The following is an 18498-nucleotide window of genomic DNA, read 5'->3' as shown; positions in this document are numbered from 1 at the left end:
GATTGAATATGAAGTGATTCGGCGATCTGGTTAGGGATCAGACTATTTCATCCAACTGCACCCCCCAAAAAGTTAATTAATCTCAGTTAATTAGCCTCATTTGAGTGAAAGTTTAAAAATAAGGTGTGATCAAACAACAATAATACACTTATGATTACTGCCTATTTTATCTGAAAACTGATAATGATGAAAATTTGTTTGTGTTTGTGACACCAACTACAAGTATTAAAATATTTATTTAGCATTTTACATTACACACACTCCACACACAATCGTCTACTACGACGACTCGATCGAGACTGTGTGTACGTCCGACGACCCAATCTGCAGCACGCATAACTGGGATGTTGGGAATTTCCTTAGTGAAGATTCCGTCAAAATAAATGGGTTTTCACACGGTGTAAATTACAGGTTTCTACACTACATTCCCGTCGACCTTCTCCATATACTGCGGGGAGAGATTTTCGTATGAATCCACCGAGAGATCTCTCCTTAGGAGCGAGGGCTGACGACGGAGAAAGGTGGGCTGTTCCGTCCGGGCGGGTGATGTCATGTTTTCTGCTCGCCTATCGTTTTGGGGCGTCTCAATACTCACGATATTGCCGTTAAAAACTTTCCTTTTGATGGCTCTGTACCATTCGAATATATGTTTTTATTAATCATGCAATGTCTAGGGAAGGCAAATCCCCACCTGACTGTCACTTTTTACCTCAATTATGACATAAATTAATGTTTTCAGTGTTTTATTATTTCATGTTTTTGGTATTATTATTGTATTCAAAGAAATAGTGATGGGTGGATCATACTCATTAGAACAAGGACCTGGTTTGAATCTTTTCTAATGCATTTTTAATGTAAGAGCTTTTTGTATTTGTTTGTGAGTAATATTATTTACGACAGAAATTACAACTTTACCAAAATGTTACTTATCATTGTTCCAGTTCAATAAGTAAACTTGTTATATTAATGACAACAACAACAAATCCCAAGTACACAAAATATGATAATTAAAATGAATGGACTTATGATGAATGATGCCATCATCATAAATAATATACTTACTATTAAAAGTTCAAATAATATGCATTATAAATTAACTCTGACTTTAGATTGAGCCAGTTTTGAGTGCCCCACCCATTTTGTATGAATACACCACGCCCATCCCCCTTAAATAAAGTCATGATAGTAAAGATAACTGTAATGTGCTGCACAATTTTAGGCTGATTATTGCATATTTTTGCTGATTAATTAAAAATGTTGCATTGGCAATTTGACAGCACGGAAAGTAATTAGCTTTTATTTGATACCTCAAAAAAAAAGTTAAAATAAGTGGCTGTTTTTTTAGTTAAATCAAAAACTTGAAACTCAAATGATGTACAGTACACATTTTACAAGTTGTGGCTGTCCAGTGTATGAATATTCATTAAAAATGTACTCGAATCTCCATAAAATAACTGACCACATGAAAATGTAAACTACATGAGTGCTCTATCAACTGAACAAAACTAACTTATACTTGTTAATTTTAACACGGAGGTCTAACTATTTCAGTGACTGGTGATGAGTGGGACCAGTTAGCTTGTCATTTCAATACTTCGCCAGGCTTTCCACATCTTTTACGGTTTTCTATCAACACTTCCATTTTTTACTGCTACCTCAGTTTGAAACCATATGAGCAATAAGTGCAGACTTAATAATTATAAGACCACTTGGGTAGAGTTTTGAGTGGTTCTCAGAAGTTACAACTGGCATTTGGTCAGTGAACCACTGTTAAAGGATTTGGATACTCTTTGTAAACAAAATGTAGTGTCCACAAATTTACATTAAACTTACACCGTTTGAAGATAATGAATAGAAGGCTTACTTTTAACTATTAGTTGCTGAGGTGCTGTAGTTTTTGAGAAATGAGTAAACAATGTTATGAAAATACGTTTTACATAAATGCAAAAATATTTTCCATCTCCTTTCGTGACTTGTATTTCTAAAAAACTACAGCACCTCAGCAAGTAATATTTTAAGGGAAGCTTTCTACAATCATTGTCTTCAAACTGTTTAAGTTTAAAGTAAATCTGTGGACGCTGTGTTTTGTGTAACAAAAAGTACCCAGGCCCTTTAAGATATTGCTGACTATTATGAAAAACCTCAAAATATAAACAACATCAGTAGTCATTGCATGTGATGAATAAACCTAAGCCTTTGATAATGAGATGTGGATGAACACCACACCTGTGGTAGTTGTTTATCACACGCAGGTTTTATCAGATTTGTTGATGATTGTGGGAAATATTTACTTATGTACTTACATCAAGAAGAAATAAGTTTTAAATTCACATGATTGGTGTGTTATTTTGAGTAGGGGGGTCGAAAGAAAAGAAGTTGTGTTCTCTTTAAAAAAATTACTAATGTTCACATTTTGAGATTTTTTTATTACATTCTTTAATTAAGTATACTGAAATAGAAATACTTATGTGAAGTTATTGTAGAATAGAATATAATGTTGTGGTTACTCATAGCAACTTTTTCTTTTCTCTATTCAGTAACACTGAAGTCAATCTCAGAAGCCCCGCCAACAGTCCAGATGATATGTAAGTTTCGGCATGGTTGAAATGATTATTTTAATGTTTGGAATCATGCTATACGGTTCCTGTGTAAAGCCTTGACAGACTTGTCATATAGGCCTGCCTCAGTTTATGGTAAATGAGCAGTCTTTCAGTGCAAATCCCAGTAGCGGCATTGGGCCCGTCAAAATACACTATAGACCGTATAGACCATTCAAACTTTGTTTACAATAAAGTGTGACCTTGTACATTCTTTGAGAACTCTGGCAGGCACAATACTCACAAGTCATATGAGAAAGTTGACATTTTGTGTCATAATTTCCACATAAATCCAAGAATTATGAAAGGAAAAGCTGGACAAGTTTTGAGATGTGCCCCCCTTTCATCATATCAAAAGTTGAGGAGTATTAGACAGTGCAATCTCCATAAAATATAAGATTTTCTGATTTCTTCCAATAGGCTGTGTACAAATTTTGCCTCCAGGAAGTCCAGGCTCTGTGGCTCTTTTGTAAACGTGATGTCACAGGTCACATCGTCTATAAAATAACCCCTTTCTGGCTATGAACGTCTTGAGTCATGGCATAAATTGGTCACCAAAAGTATGTCATTTTACAAAACCATCAGCACAGTTCCTTATTGTTTCAGATGTTGATTTTTGCAGTATTTTTCCACTGGCCGTCCAGGTTATCAAACTGGAAAAATGAGTAGCCGGGCCGTAAATCTGGTAGTCTCAGGCTAGTGGGCTAGTGGCAATTTCGACCTCTGTGAATGTAATAATGTAAAATGACATTACAAAGATCACTTCGAAACGATTAAGGTATCTGAAAATTTACTGTTTACTGTATCTGAAACTCACAGGAAGCGTGCAGCAGTACAGAAACGAATTGAGCAATATTTCTACCAGCTAGTAGATGGCTGCGGCAACTCCAAGTGCTCCAATGAGCACTGTGCCTCCAGTAGAGGGCAGCCTCTCAGCCACAATGAAGCCGCTGCGAAGGCTCTGGCACTGTGCAAAGCCCAGGCCCAGCTCTGCTACCAAGCCTCCTTGACAACCACCAAGCAGGCCAAGACAACACACTCCAAGAATGTAGATGGGAGTGATGAGGCATCAACTAGTCATGCCTCACCACCAGAAGTCAACACGGTCAGCTCTGCGACTGCCACACCTAAGATCAGCAAAGGTGCATCAACGAGCAACCTGACACCCCAAGCAGGCAGTGATATCTCTGTAATGGAGACACCTAGAAATGAAGGGGCGTCTACGAGCGACCAGACTCCCGTTGTGGGCATACTTCCTCCTGAAGTTATTGGAGCACCTGTAAAGAAAACCAGAGCAGAATCTCAAGGTGAACAATTGTCACACAATTTCTTACCAGGGCCCAACTACATTTAAAGCCTGTAAGCACTAAAACTTGCTAAGCACAGACAATTCTTGCTTAGCAAAAATAGGTTACCAGCAAACTACCGTACACTCACCATTGGTTTGACTGGAAACCCACTCAAAGGGTTTTGCCAGGCAGAATTTTCTGCTGAACAGCTTTATGAAATTGTGCCAAGGTTTTCAGCTTTTAAGTCGGGTATACTTTGGGGAATTGTCAAAGACTAGTATCCCAACATGCAAAAAATAACCAACGTGTGACACCTTGTGCTCAAATTTCCATCGAAAGGTGCAAGAAAACAATACCCTTGTTACATAGAATTGAGTGTTTTCCGATGCCATAAAGCCCGTCTTAGATCACATTATTTTGAGTGAACAATTTACTCTGTCTCTAAAATTACATTACTTCAAAGGGGTCGTTTCTATCAACGTTTCATAACAGCTCTCCAGTGCTCTTTACTAAGATTTTATGGTCATTAGTTGTTGGAGTAATGCCAAACAGTATACCCTCCCTTTAAAAACCAGATTGCAGAAATGTAATTTATAATTGACACAATCTTCCCGTGGCATAGCAGAAACTGGTTACCAACCAAAAGTCTCTAAAGTTGACATTGTTATGACTGGTGCTCCACCAATGTTTTGCTTAGCTGAGTGAGTGTTTGCAAATGTTCTGCCTGTATACACATCTTCCAGTGTTAAATGGTGAATAAATTGAATAGCTGGTCAGTAATGTCTATTTTTTTAGAGAAACAAATGTTTAAAGGTGAATTGCAATTGTTTGTATTTATTCATAATTGCAGTAGGCAAGCAGCCAGACCACCTCTCTGAAAAGAAACTGATTGATGTGATAAACAGCTGCAAGAGTGAGAATAACTTTTCACCGTTAGTACGCCTAATCGGAGAGGTGTTCTCGAGTTGGAAGGCACTCAACAAGAGCTTCCTGAAGAGAGCCTTCAAGACGGACACCCCTGACAAGGAAGAGACGGACTTCGAGAGACAGTTGTCCGAGAAGGAACAAGAAAGAATGATTGATGAGAAAGAAAAAGACGAAGATGAAACTATGGCTTCTGGGTTCCTGTCTTCAACGAGCGGTAAACTCATGGTAGATGTCGAGGCAGTTCAACGAGTCTTCAAGGCCCTCGAGGACCTGGAAGAAGAGCGAGTAACAAATGCTTTGCTGAATGCCATCATTGCGCTGTCGCAGACCATCGTAGTAGATGTACGCTGGATCCCACAGTTTCAGAGCAACCCGCGCTTTCTAAATGTCTTTGTGATCATCATGGAGAACTCCTCACTACAAAGTCCCGAATTCTTAGAGGTGGCATACCCGAGCTTCTGTAAAGCGATTGGCCGTCTTCCCCTGTCAGCCCAGGCAACTCTCGCTCGGGTGTGGTCCAAGTTCCCCGCGACTAACCTGAGAAAAAAACTGGAAAGCCTTCAGCAGCTCATCACATTCAAAGTGCTGACAGAAAACTTTGGAACATCAAGCAGCAGAATGGTCAATGAGGATGAGAGTATAACCAGTGCCACAAAATGCATGAAGATTATCTTCTATGCGAGTCTCTTGGGTGGAACGGTGGACCAGTCAAGGTCTTCGAACACCCAGGAAGAGGAAGACAGGGACATTATGGAATTTCTTGGCGCAGTTGGAAACGACAAAGATAAGAAGATTCCTAAGGAAGACCCCCTCTCAAAAGAGCTCTCCATCTCGGTCTTAGATTCGACAACACCCCTTATACCATTTGAGGAATTCTACAATGAAACTTTAAGTGAGCAAGTTGAAATGGGGGAGGATTTTGCGCGATACAAGAAAGATGGCCTTGGACAGAGTGGACAGTTTTCCTTTCTTCACTACCCCTTCGTTTTGACAGCGGCGGCAAAGAACATGGGATTGTATTATGATAACAGAGTACGGATGTACAATGAGCGAAGGCTAACTGTCCTCAACAGCCTGGTGCAGGGAGAGCAGTTTAATCCTTATTTAAGACTGAAAGTGAGGAGGAATCATGTGATCGATGATGCACTAGTCAGGGTAAGTAGTGTAGCTGTATAGTCTTAAGGCAAAGTCACACTACACCTATAACGAAAACGCATTCTATTGGTTGAAAAGCTCCCTGCAGAATACGCCCACCCTCATTCAACCAATCGATGGCGTGCATTTTTACCGTTCTCGTTTTTGTTCTCGTTATCAGGGCCTGTGTGACTGGGCCTTAAGGCTGTGTCCGAAACGGCCACTTCGGCAACATCTACGGCTACAGCGCGTCTGCCAGTGTTGAAGAATAGGCAGGCACGCGTGATCTAGCCGTAGCTGTAGCCGAAGTTGCTGTTTCGGATACGGCCTTACATCTTCCAAAACCACCAGCTGGTTTTCCAGTGAAATCTGCTGTAACCAGATTATGCATCACTGCAATTTGAAAACATCACTGATTTAGCTAAATAGGCAAATCAGTGATGGTTCTGTGATGTACAGCTGACAAATGTCATCCAACCAAATAACTGGAGTCTTGAAGGGCGTCCGACAGTATTTCAGGCCATCCAAAAATAAAAAAGGGACGTCCAAAAGCTGCCCGGATACGTAGCTGGCCAAAACCAAAAGTATAGGCCTAAACATAATATTTGTTGATAGTTCCTATTACATGTTTCCTGAGTTTGGTGGACTAAATGATAGATATTGATAAACTAACTTTACTTTTCTTGGTGCCAGGCATATGTTTACAGGGCTGGAATTACACGCAGGCCACGCAGTTTCCCATTGACTTTCAGATTTTCCAATGGCAGTGCCTTTAGAAATATTAAAATGCCCTTGCCCTTTCAAAGATGAAATTCCATGCTTGCGCTTATGTTCTTTGTTTGGGTTTTTGTTTGTACATGAACATGCGTCAAAGTAAAGTCCTGTATTGTTTATGATTCCGTCAAGACACTGGACACTATTGGTAAATGTCAAAGACCAGTCTTCTCACTTGGTGTATCTCAGCATATGCATAAAATAACAAACCTGTGAAAAGTTGAGCTAAATTGGTCGTCGAAGTAATTCGAGATAATGAAAGAAAGAACACCCTTGTCACACGAAGTTGTGGGCATTCAGATGCTTGATTTTGAGACCTCAAAATCTAATTCTGAGGTCTCAAAAACAAATTCGTGAAAAATTACTTCTTTATCGAAAACTACGTTACTTCAGAAGGAGCCGTTTCTCGCGATGTTTTATACTATCTACAGCTCCCCATTATTCGTTACCAAGTAAAGTTTTATGCTAATAATTATTTTGAGTAATTACCAATAGTGTCCACTGCCTTTAATGTCCCTGCAGCTTGAAATGATTGCCATGGAGAACGCTGCAGACCTTAAGAAGCAACTGTATGTGGAGTTTGAAGGAGAGCAAGGCGTGGATGAAGGCGGAGTGTCTAAGGAGTTCTTCCAGCTTGTCATTGAAGACATCTTTAATCCAGACATTGGTAGGAAGAATGTGATCACGTTGTTTCCGAAAGCCATTTTGAGACTGGTGGCCATTATATTAAGACTCTAAAGACCCTATTCAAAATGTGCAGCGCACATACCTGCGCGTCTCCTATCCACCATTTTTGGTGTCAAATCATGCACAAAAGGATGGTATACTTGGTTACGCACCTCCGGACAATGCGCATTCTTCCGTTTTTTTTTTGCCTTTGTGGGCAGTCGATTCCTTTTGCGCCTGTTTTTACACAGAAAATGGCGGACAGGAGACGTGCGTGTATCTGTGAGCTGTGCGTTGTGAATAGGGTTATTAGGTTTCTATAAATTTTTCTGTGTGCACCCAAACCAAACAGTGCACTCCTGTAGGGTCCACCATATTCCATAAAGGCTAATACAGTAACAAGACAGAATTACAGCATATGAGTATTGCCCACTAAAACAGATGACTCACTGTTGTTTTTTAACTTTGATCGAGTGTTTTGCACCTTAAAGATACTCAAGATTTTCTGGTCTGTTTTGTTATTTTTATACATTGTTGTATTTTCGTTCTAACCTACACATTTTTATGTTTAATAGTTGATTCACCCGGTCTATGTTGGGACTGTGCCAACTACATTAACTAGTCAGCAAACTACATTACGTCACCATGACATCATACATTTCTTAATAGTTTAATTTGTTATACCTGAAACAACACATCAGAGAGCAGATTCGTCGAGCAATTTTGCAAAGCTAAACAATTAGCGTGAACTTACTTTGTGCACATAGAATGCAAATATTGAGTAGCAAATTTTGATATTTGAATAGCAACTGACACATTTTGTGTAACATTTTGCTCTGCCACACAAGGGAAATCGTTCACTGCACACACTTTCTAGCTATTATTATTACTAAGGGAATCAATGTGTGGTGAAGAGGTTTTCAACTAGTGGTTTAAACCCAACGAGGCCTGGTTCTTGATAATTTTACCGAGACGAAGTCGAGGTAAATTATCAAGAACCAGGCCTGGGCGGGTTTAAACCACTAGTTGAAAACTGATTTAACGCACTTTGATTCCCATTCAAAAATACCTTTTTGGTCAAAAAACATCAACACTTTTTGGTCAAAAAATAACATAAATGCAAAAATAATATTGTTCAATGATTTCTTTTAACACAACACCCCTCCAGCTATGAAATGGTAAGGTCCTCGGGTAAACAACTCCTTATAAGGGAATGCTGTGCGCGTCGCGCGTATCGCGTGATGTGGCACACCTGTCCCGGCCGTTGCTCTCGACCAATAGAAATGAAGAAACTGTCTTATAAGCCCAGGTGCAAGCTCGAGTGTCACGCCCATGTTTCAACACTTTTTACTTGTCATAAACAAAGGTTTATACACACCTAAATGACGCCAGTCAACCAATAGGAATAGCGAAACTGTCTGAGGTATTTATGAATGAATGTTTTGATCACATTATGTTTGTTTATTGACAGGAATGTTTACCTTCCACGAGGCTACAGGACTGTACTGGTTTAATCCCACCTCATTTGAGGTGGACCGTCAGTTTACACTTATAGGAATTGTATTGGGTCTGGCCATCTACAACAACATCATCTTAGATATACAGTTCCCTATGGTAGTGTATCGCAAGCTGATGGGCAAGAAAGGAGTTCTTTCTGACCTAGCTCAGGTTGAACCAGTAAGTACACATAAGCCCCTTTCACACTAGAGTAATTTAGCAAGGGTCCCTTGCTAAATTGTAGCATGGGTATAAAAGTTTACAAATTGTTCATCTTGTGAAAGGACAACAAATGTTCTGTCCAAGGTTCCTCTTTAAATCTTGTCAAATATTGCTACATTTTACAACCATGCTAAAATTAATTAAGGGACCCTTGTTGAATTGCTATAGGGCTATAGATTAACATGTAATAATATTATATTGTCTTGATATAGCGCACGCATCTACCGATAAGGTGCTTAAAGAGGTTTAACGGAGAATGAGGTGAGCTCAACGTAGAATGAGGTGTGCAACCAAAGGACTAATTTAAATACCCCTTATATTTGGATACTTTCAAGTTACATTTCCAGGGGTTACGATCGAGCAACAGCAAGGCATTCTTTGAAAGAAAATATCATTGCACTATGAGATTGTACACCACTGGGAACGAGGTCTCCTTATTACTGTCTTAATAATAATAATAATACATAAATGGCTTTGTATATAGCGCTCAGGTCTGTCACGCTGTGATGCTCATGGCGCTTCAACATTATTACCCCTGGTCACTGTGTCTTAAATTATTCCTCAGACCATCTCAGCTCCCTGGGGAGTATACAGTCTGTGCTGCGAGTTACCGCGCTCCAAGCTAATCACATAAAACATCTCTGCCCTCACAGGTACCCACTTACCCCTGGGTGGAGAGAAACAATTATAGTTTACTGTCTTGCCCGAAGACGCATGTGTCACAACCGGGATTCGAACCCACACTCTGCTGAACAGAAACACCAGATCTTGAGTTCGGTGCTCTTATGCGCTCGGCCACAACACTCCAAAATTGATGAGTGGTTTGTTTGCTTCCATTTCATTGAAGGTCCTTTCCAACAGCTTGAAGTACCTGCTGGAGTGTGAGGAGAATGTAGAAGATGTCTTCATGATGAATTTTGTGATCAGTTACAAGGATGTGTTTGGTAACACTATAACCCATACTCTGATGGAGAATGGTGAGAACACACCAGTCACCAACGCTAACAGACAGGTAGGTCATGGACGTATGCTATAAACCTCTTAAAGACATGGTAGAGCTTTGGCAACTATCTTATATGAAGTTGTTATGCTGTGCTATGTGAAATCTTAGATGGTACTTAAAGTGATATCTCCTTGTCACAGACAGGAAACCTTTATTTCATACTGACTCAAAGATACAGGTGTACATTGTAGAAAAGCAAATAATTAATTTATACATGTGTATCACACTACTTGATTTCCTGAAAATTTATGTGTACATGAGTCAATATGTAGGAAAAACTGAAAAAATTCGCTTTTATTTTTACTGAGATAGATGACCATACACTTTTTGTTGTTTTTTCTTTGCCCGTTTCAGCTGTATACATGATCATAAATATAATAATATTTGACATTACCCTCTGGCAAAAAGTAGAAAAATCATGGTTTTTCAAATATTTTTCACTGTATACATGTATATGAAACGAGGTGTGCTAAATTGAATTCAGTACTTGGGTTGGGGGAGGGGAAAGGGGTTTGGAGACAGTTACGTAACAAAGTATTGTATTCCATTTTGAATCTCTCTTTCTAGGATTTTGTGGATAAGTATGTTGACTTCACTCTGAATAAGTCACCAGAGAAACAGTTCAAGGCCTTCAAGCGTGGCTTTGATATGGTCACTGATGAATCCCCACTCAAGATCTGGTTTCGTCCCGAGGAAGTGGAGCTCCTTGTCTGCGGAAGTAGAGTAAGAAAACTGAGAAAAACGAACACTTATCCAGGCCTGGAATTACACGCTGGCCATGCAGGCCATGGCCTTCGTTGCCTCTGGTGTTGGCCTTGGTGCCCTTCAAAAGTTTCCCTTGACTTTAAGATTTTTTAACTGAGATGCTCTTTGCTTAAAGGCAGTGGACACTATTGGTAATTACTCAAAATAATTATTAGCATAAAACCTTTCTTGGTGATGAGTAATAGGGAGAGGTTGATGGTATAAAACATTATGAGAAACGGCACCCTCTGAAGTGGCGTAGTTTTCGAGAAAGAAGTAATTTTCCATGAATTTGATTTCGAGACCTCAGATTTAGAACTTGAGGTCTCGAAATCAACCATCTAAACGCACACACCTTCGTGTGACAAGGGTGTTTTTTTCTTTCATTTCATTCGCAAGTTCGATGACCGACTGAGCTCAAATTTTCACAGGTTAATTATTTTATGCATATGTTGAGATACACCAACTGTGGAGGCTAGTCTTTGACAATTACCAATAGTGTCCACGGCCTTTAATGAAAATGGCCTTGTCCTTTCAACATGGTGAAAAATGAAATTCCAGGCCTGCTAATCCATGAGTACTTCTTCATTTTGGGCATGATTTATCTTCCACAGAGTACATTCATTTTAGATAGATTTATCCAATATGAACATGGCGTACATGTTCGTTTGTAGGCACTCTGCACTACAGAAACATGTACATGTATTCCATTTGTAACTTTTTTTTAAAATGTTAATTTTGGTTTTTACCCATACACCAATGTGTTAGCACTGTATACTCACTAAAAATCACAGGCATATTACTTGGGTGGGATTCGAACCCCTGACCCTTGCAATTCTGGAGCATCGCTTACCAACTAGACCACCAAGATTGAGCGGTAGCTAGAGGGATAAAGACAATTTATTTGGGTTTTTAACCATACATAGATGTGTGATAGCACGATATACTCAGTACTTTCCAGAGTCCTGTGAAAAAAATTACTCCCTTTTTTTTAACTTGATGTACATTTAGGAACTTGACAGTATCATTCAAAATTGTGTCAACAAATACATGTGCACAAAATAACAATAAAATTGTTATAAGTCACAGGAAAGTTCTTCAATTGTAAATGATATGGAAGTTCAAGTCAAGAAGATACATAATTTTATTCTATACTGTTGGTTGTATTTAATTTGGTTGGGAGGGGATAGGCTAGAATTTGTGTAGAGAAATTTTAAAACAATTTGTGTATACTGCAGTAATTTCTAGTTTATTGATTAGAAATCAATTTTTTGAATGATGTATGGAATAGTATGTATCATTTTGTTTACACCATTTTGAAGACTGCAGTAATTTCTAGAATATTTATTAGAAACACAGTTTTTTTTAATGATATTTTAAATAGTATTTGTCATTTTATTTACAGCATTTTGATTTCGATGCTCTTGAGGAAGCCACAGAGTACGACGGAGGTTATACAAAAGAGTCCACCATCATTAAGTGAGTACCTTACTAAAGAAAACCTCTTTAAAGCCATTGGACACTATTGGTAATTAAACCTTACTTGGTAACGAGTAATTGGGATAGGTTGATAGTATAAAACATTGTGCAAAAACAGCTCCCTCTGAAGTAACGTAGTTTTCAAGAAAGGGGTAATTTTCCAAGAATTTGATTTCAAGATCTCAGAATTAGATTTTGAGGTCTCGAATCAAGCATCTGAAAGCACACAACTACGTGTGACAAGGGTGTTTTTTCTTTCGTTAATATCTCACAACTTCGCAACCAATTAAGCTAAAATTTTCACATGTTTGGTATTTTATTAATTTGTTGAGATGACTGGTCTTTGACAATTATCAATAGTGTCCAGTGTCTTTAACGGCACTAGACACTATTGGTAATTACTCAAAATAATTGCTAGCATAAAAACTTACTTGTTTGTGAGCAATGGATAGCTGTTGGTAGTATAAAACATTGTGAGAAATGGCTCCCTGTGAAGTAACATAGTTTTTGAGAAAGAAGTAATTTCTCATTAAAATATTTGAATTGAACTGGAGACCACGGCTGAGGTCTCAAATTTAAGGCATCTGAGTGTTTTTTCTTTCAATATTATCGCGCAACTTTGATGAACAATTGAGTCCACATTTTCACAGGTTTGTTATTTTATGCATTTGTTGGGATGCACAGGTGAGAATACTGGTCTTTGACAACTACCAAACGCGTCCTGTGCCTTTAAGCCGTTTTGAAATGTTGCTTTCTGTCAATGTTTTTCTCTGTCCAATTTTCCCTGGATGGTAAATTTGTTTATCCCACACCCTCTAAACATATATGTACACATTTCAATATTGAAAATTTGAAAAAAATGTAGAAATAGATGACTTTTCTGTCATTGTTTTCTCTGTTGCAAGTTTGATAAATTTGTTTATATGTAGCACTTCATTGTCCCATATGCAACTCGGTCTTTGGCCGTGTAGAGCATGCATGCATAATTGCTATTTTGTTCTGAAATCCACACAAGCTTGTGGCATAACTAGTATAAAAGGGTTGTTTTTCTTGCTTTTTGTATACTATGGGCTAAAGTATTCCGTAAGGCTTATGATGCACACCCATTGCAAGGCCATTAATTAGGCAAACAAGGTGTGGGCTACAAGAAAAACTACAGGGAACATAACAACAACATGTATTACAGGCTTGGACCTGAGATTATAGTAAAACATCTCTATTTGGTTTATTAAGACATTTACTGTCACCGATTACATTCAGGTTTCAGGTTTATTTCCATACCATCAGGCAGTACATTATAAGGGAAAACTACTGATCGGAACTTATAAAGTTACACTATGAGATTTCAAAATAAATAAGCAATAATTATTGTTTAGTATTAAATAATTTAATTTAATAAATTCATAACCTGATAAGTCAATAAATACAATTTAGAAGAATTTTTTTTTAAACCATCTTCTTGTTTATAGGTATTTCTGGGAGATTGTGCACAAAATGGATGACGACCAGAAGAAGAAGCTGCTGATGTTTACCACTGGAAGTGACCGGGTACCTGTTGGCGGGTTAGCCAAACTTCGCCTTATCATAGCCAAAAATGGAGCAGACTCTGATAGGTAAAAACAATATGTATTCAGAAACAGGAAGAGAACCACCATGTAATCACTTACCTTGAAACACTATAGACCGTCTCGCGATCATTCCATCATTTTTGTTATCTCTTTAGTCTCACACACATTTCTGTAACACGTGTTGGAAACAAACATGCAGACCAACGTTCAAATCACTTGAGTTTTGCACAGTCAATAGTTTTCGTGGCCGAGCAGTGGTCTAGACTACTCTACTGTGGCTGCGCCACCATTGCTGGATTGAGGCAGCGCAATGTTTTGTAGACAAGGGTATGGCAAAATCGTTGTCTTTTTAGTGTCTTCCTCAATGATTTCCACACTTTCCCTTGCAAGACAGTTGGACAAAATTATATGAAACATTTTTTACGTAACTGCAAGCTAGGATTTCTGGCCCATGGTCTAAATGCAAAGTTGTGTTTTATTGTATGCTGCTCCTAACAGTGTGGGCTGAATTGACCCCTTACACGCATGTCACACGCAGCGACTGTGCCTTGCTCACCATTTTGGAGGTCAATAGGTTTACGTGTAAATGCTGCATCGCCTAAAATGCTCACTTCACTGAATAACACACAGTGACATTTACCACCAAAATGGCGCATCCAAGATTATTCTGATGATGATTTGGGTGAATTGGGTCAATAGTGTTATCAATTATCGAATACACGTATAACCAAATTGTGATAATTTCTTCAGGTTACCCACATCGCACACTTGCTTCAATGTATTGCTACTCCCAGAGTATGACAGCAAAGAAAAACTTGAAGAGAGACTACTCAAGGCCATCACTCATGCCAAAGGGTTTGGCATGCTGTAAAGCAACCTGCTGTTGAGTTGTACCCCTAAGGGAAAGTCAAGACATCGAGTCAGGCCTGCCAACTTGGAGAGAGACTACTCAAGGCCATCACTCAGGCCAAAGGGTTTTGCATGCTGAAAGCAACCTGGGGCCAAGTTCATAAGCCTTTTTGAGGTATGGCGGACATACAATGTTTTACGCGCGCGCCCCAAACAGGGGGAAAACACCTAGATATAGAATATTATACCTAGAACGGTCGCGCGTACATACGCGCCATAAGCCGCAGTAGTTTTGTAGCATTGTGTCCGCAATATCTCAAAAAGGTTTATGGAGCTGCTTAAGCACGAAAGTAGCTTTGCTTATTTTACACATGTTACTGGCCAAAATGTCATGCCATGTACATTGCTTTTGACTGGTATTTAGCTGTTGTTTTCTTAGCATGACAATTGAGTTGAGTCTTGGTCGGTAATCTGATTTTACTAAGCAAGGTTTTTTTTTTTGCTTAAGCAAAATGTTGTGCTTAAGCAGCTCCATGAAATTCGGCCCTGCTGTTGAGTTGTACCACCTTACTGGAATTTCATCTCTGAACTTGTTGAAAAGGCAAGGCCATTTTCATTTTTCAAAGGGCACCTCCATTGGAAAATCTTGAAGTCTATGGGAAACTTTTGAAGGGCACCAAGGCCAAGACCAGGGGCAACAGAGGCCGTGGCCTGCGTGTAATTCCAGGCCTGCAAGTAATTCATCTGTGTTGTAAATAAAACCTTTTCAATAGCTGGAAATTTGAAAGAGAAAAAACTGTTTTATGAAACTAACTCCAAGAGTGTTATTTGATATTTGCTCCCTGATTGGGGGAACAACATGACTACATTATAGGAGAACTATTAGCTATGAGAATTGAAACAGTTATTTAAGAGCTTTGATATTTTGAAGTAGCAGTTTTTCCAAGTGATTTTGGAATTTAATACAAATTTGCTTGAGCTTTAAAGCCAAAATTATTTAGTGCATTTAATTTTGTACTGTGACTAAAGTTCTGTCTGTTTCGACAATGAATGGACAAGACTTGATGCAAGTTGAAAAGTTCAAATTAAACTGGTTGTTCTAAAATGGGGGCATGGTTGGCTTAGCGTAAAGCACTTGCCTCTCATCAAGGTGACCCTGGTTCGATTCCAGGCCAGGGCCATGTATGTGAGTTGAGTTGTGCATTGGTTCTCTGCTGTGCCACAAGGGTTTTCCAGACCATCCGGTTTTTCTCCCTCAGAAAAAATCAAACACTTTTGATCCCTGGCTTTGCTCTGGTCAAATCAAACACTTTCGATCCCTGGCTTTAATCTGTGGTCAAATCAAACCCTTTTGATCCCTGGCTTTGCTCTGTGGCCATAATGGGTTGATGTGGCTGGCTGCCAAAAGGCGCCCTTGCATGCCTGCAGTATTGGCTTTTGTATTAGTTTGAAAGAGTAAATATCATATCTGCAGCCATTACATTGAACCAACATTGTCTGCATGCAAACTTCAATCACATCACTCCAACCGGTATTTGTTCAATGACTGTCCAATTTAACCAACTTTTCAGTGTGGTCATTTTAAGTAAACTGAAATATATGCAATATAAAAAATGTTCTCTTTAAAATAGTCAGTAAAAAGGATGGTGATTTGCAGAATATGTTGCCAGATATTTCTTTCTTTAATGTGTGCATAACATGAATTTATGCTTAAAGAATATCTTGAAAACATATGAGTCAGCATAGTGTTTATATTTTGTAGCATACAGATATTGTATAGATCTGGAACTTGATGACTACTTTAAAAAGAAGTTTCATTTGTGTGCAGAATATTGTGATCAATCCAAAGTTAACCTTCAATGTAGTGAAATTTGTTATTGACAGAAAATTTTTATATTAAAAAAATTCATAATTCATTTTCAAGTGATGTTACTCAAGGGAGTTTAAATTACTTGAAAATGTACAATGAAACTTAGTTTATCTCTGTAAGGGTGCGTACTGACACTTAACTGTTAATTTCATTCAAATACAATAATGATAATTGTTTGAAAGCCAACTTGGATGTAAGATGATAATGGTTTAATTTCGGCCAAGTTTTGTTAAACTGTGAGGTAACAACAATTTGCACGGCAAAAGGCAGGTCATCAGCCAACATACTAACATTGGTTTGTACTAGTGTCACTGCTGGTTTTTGTTTTGCAAAATGTTCTGGGGCCAATTTCATAGAGCTGCTTAAGCAAAGAAATTGCTTAAGCACGAAAATACCTCGCTTATTTTTCACATGTTACTGGCAAAAATTTCATGCCACATACATTGCTTGTGACTGGTATTTAGCTGTTGTTTACTTAGCATAACAATATTGAGTGGAGTCTTGGCCGGTAATCTGATTTCACTAAGCAAGGATTTTTGTGCTTAAGCAGCTCTATGAAATTGGGCCCTGCTTCAACACTGTAATACTGGGTATTACAACTGAATCAAACAAAGTTATTTGGTTGTTAACAAATCCATTCTTAAATCATTAAAGAAGTCTTGCAATACCACTTAGATATGTATGGGAGACATTAGTACCCATATCAAAACAATTATGAGTGCATACAAAAGGAATAATAGCTCCACTGGAGATATGGAGCCGTTATTATCTTGCATGCATACCAGCTTGTGATCTGAACTCTAAATATTCAAAACTAGTTAGTACTTGTTTGACATCAGCTAACTGGACTTACTAATTATAGTTGCTGAAATTAGATGCATCTCCAAATCATTTTCAACAAATATTTTGTTACAGAAAATCCACTTGATCATTTATTAGTTTTTTTAACTGTGTCCAGTGATATTAAAGCTTACTTGTGAATGGTCAATGTTGTCACTTAGTATTGTGTATTTAGATGTCACTACCGCTATTTACTGACTACCCCAAATTTATATAAGCACCCAAGTTTGTTTGTTGGGTGTAGTCATTTTAGCTTTCGAGAAAGACACGGTTAGGGTTGAAACGTTGGACCATTTACTATTTTGTGCATATATTACTAGGTATGTCTACTATTATACATATATTTACTTTGCTTATAATAGGTTTGATAAGCCTGTGATCTAGCTGGGAATCAGAGTTCTACTTAAATCAAATAAAAGGAGCTACTCTTGAAATCTGAACCTCCCTCACATTTTGGTTGCTTAGGTTGCAGCATAGAACTGGGTTGGTTTTGTCGACTGTTCTGGCTAGATCACCTTGCCTGAAAATGTGTACAAGGTTTTAGCCTTTTGTACTTATAAATCAAATTTTCATGAAAATGCAACAAAAGTCTTGTGTACATATCAAATTTTGCCCTAAAATGCAACAAGGTACTTCTAAATGTTTGCTTGAAAATGTGTACAAGGCTTATGAACAATGTACCTATCAAATTTTGCCTAAAGGCCATAGGGTGCATCTCATTATATGTTGGACTTTGACCTATTCATCCTAAGAATGATTTTAATTATAATGAGCAATTTCTCAAGCGATGATTTGTTCCAGCGGGCTGCAGTTTGTGTTCTGAACGTCAAAACTGTCACTGTCTTAATGCTCTTTGATGGGAATTTGTTTTAATCGATTCAAAAAGGGCAATCCTTCAAAAAAAAAAGTAGGAGAATTGTTGATGATGGGAATTCTATATTACAGAAAAAAGGCAGCGGGCTCTAGCTCACAGCTCCTGGAATAAACCTAGACACCCATGTCCATCTCCCCTACCCTCAAATCGAAATCCCAGTCTCCG

At 38.4% G+C, this 18498-nt stretch overlaps 1 protein-coding gene across 1 annotated transcript; it reads left to right on the top strand.

Annotated features, from left to right (window-relative positions):
• The first annotated feature begins 123 nt into the window (after positions 1–123).
• On the top strand, positions 124–17974 carry LOC139936058 (ubiquitin-protein ligase E3A-like). Its single transcript, XM_071930778.1, has 11 exons — positions 124–521; positions 2538–2585; positions 3417–3904; positions 4737–5968; positions 7244–7388; positions 8859–9064; positions 9954–10118; positions 10677–10832; positions 12259–12332; positions 13802–13945; positions 14651–17974. The coding sequence occupies exons 1-11, from the start codon at positions 469–471 to the stop codon at positions 14769–14771; spliced, it is 2832 nt and encodes a 943-aa protein (XP_071786879.1). The 5' UTR covers positions 124–468; the 3' UTR covers positions 14772–17974.
• The last annotated feature ends 524 nt before the right edge of the window (positions 17975–18498 follow it).

Source organism: Asterias amurensis, chromosome 4 (genome assembly GCF_032118995.1).
Source record: "Asterias amurensis chromosome 4, ASM3211899v1".
NCBI lineage: Eukaryota > Metazoa > Echinodermata > Asteroidea > Forcipulatida > Asteriidae > Asterias > Asterias amurensis.
Note: the sequence above shows the minus strand (reverse complement) of the source record. Positions and strands in the feature narration are given on the sequence as shown.

Coding starts and splice junctions, on each gene's coding strand:
- LOC139936058 (XM_071930778.1), top strand. CDS start 469: ATGAATCCACCGAGAGATCTCTCCTTAGGAGCGAGGGCTGACGACGGA. Junction 2,586..3,416: donor GCCAACAGTCCAGATGATAT/GTAAGTTTCGGC, acceptor TGAAACTCACAG/GAAGCGTGCAGCAGTACAGA. Junction 12,333..13,801: donor AAAGAGTCCACCATCATTAA/GTGAGTACCTTA, acceptor TCTTGTTTATAG/GTATTTCTGGGAGATTGTGC.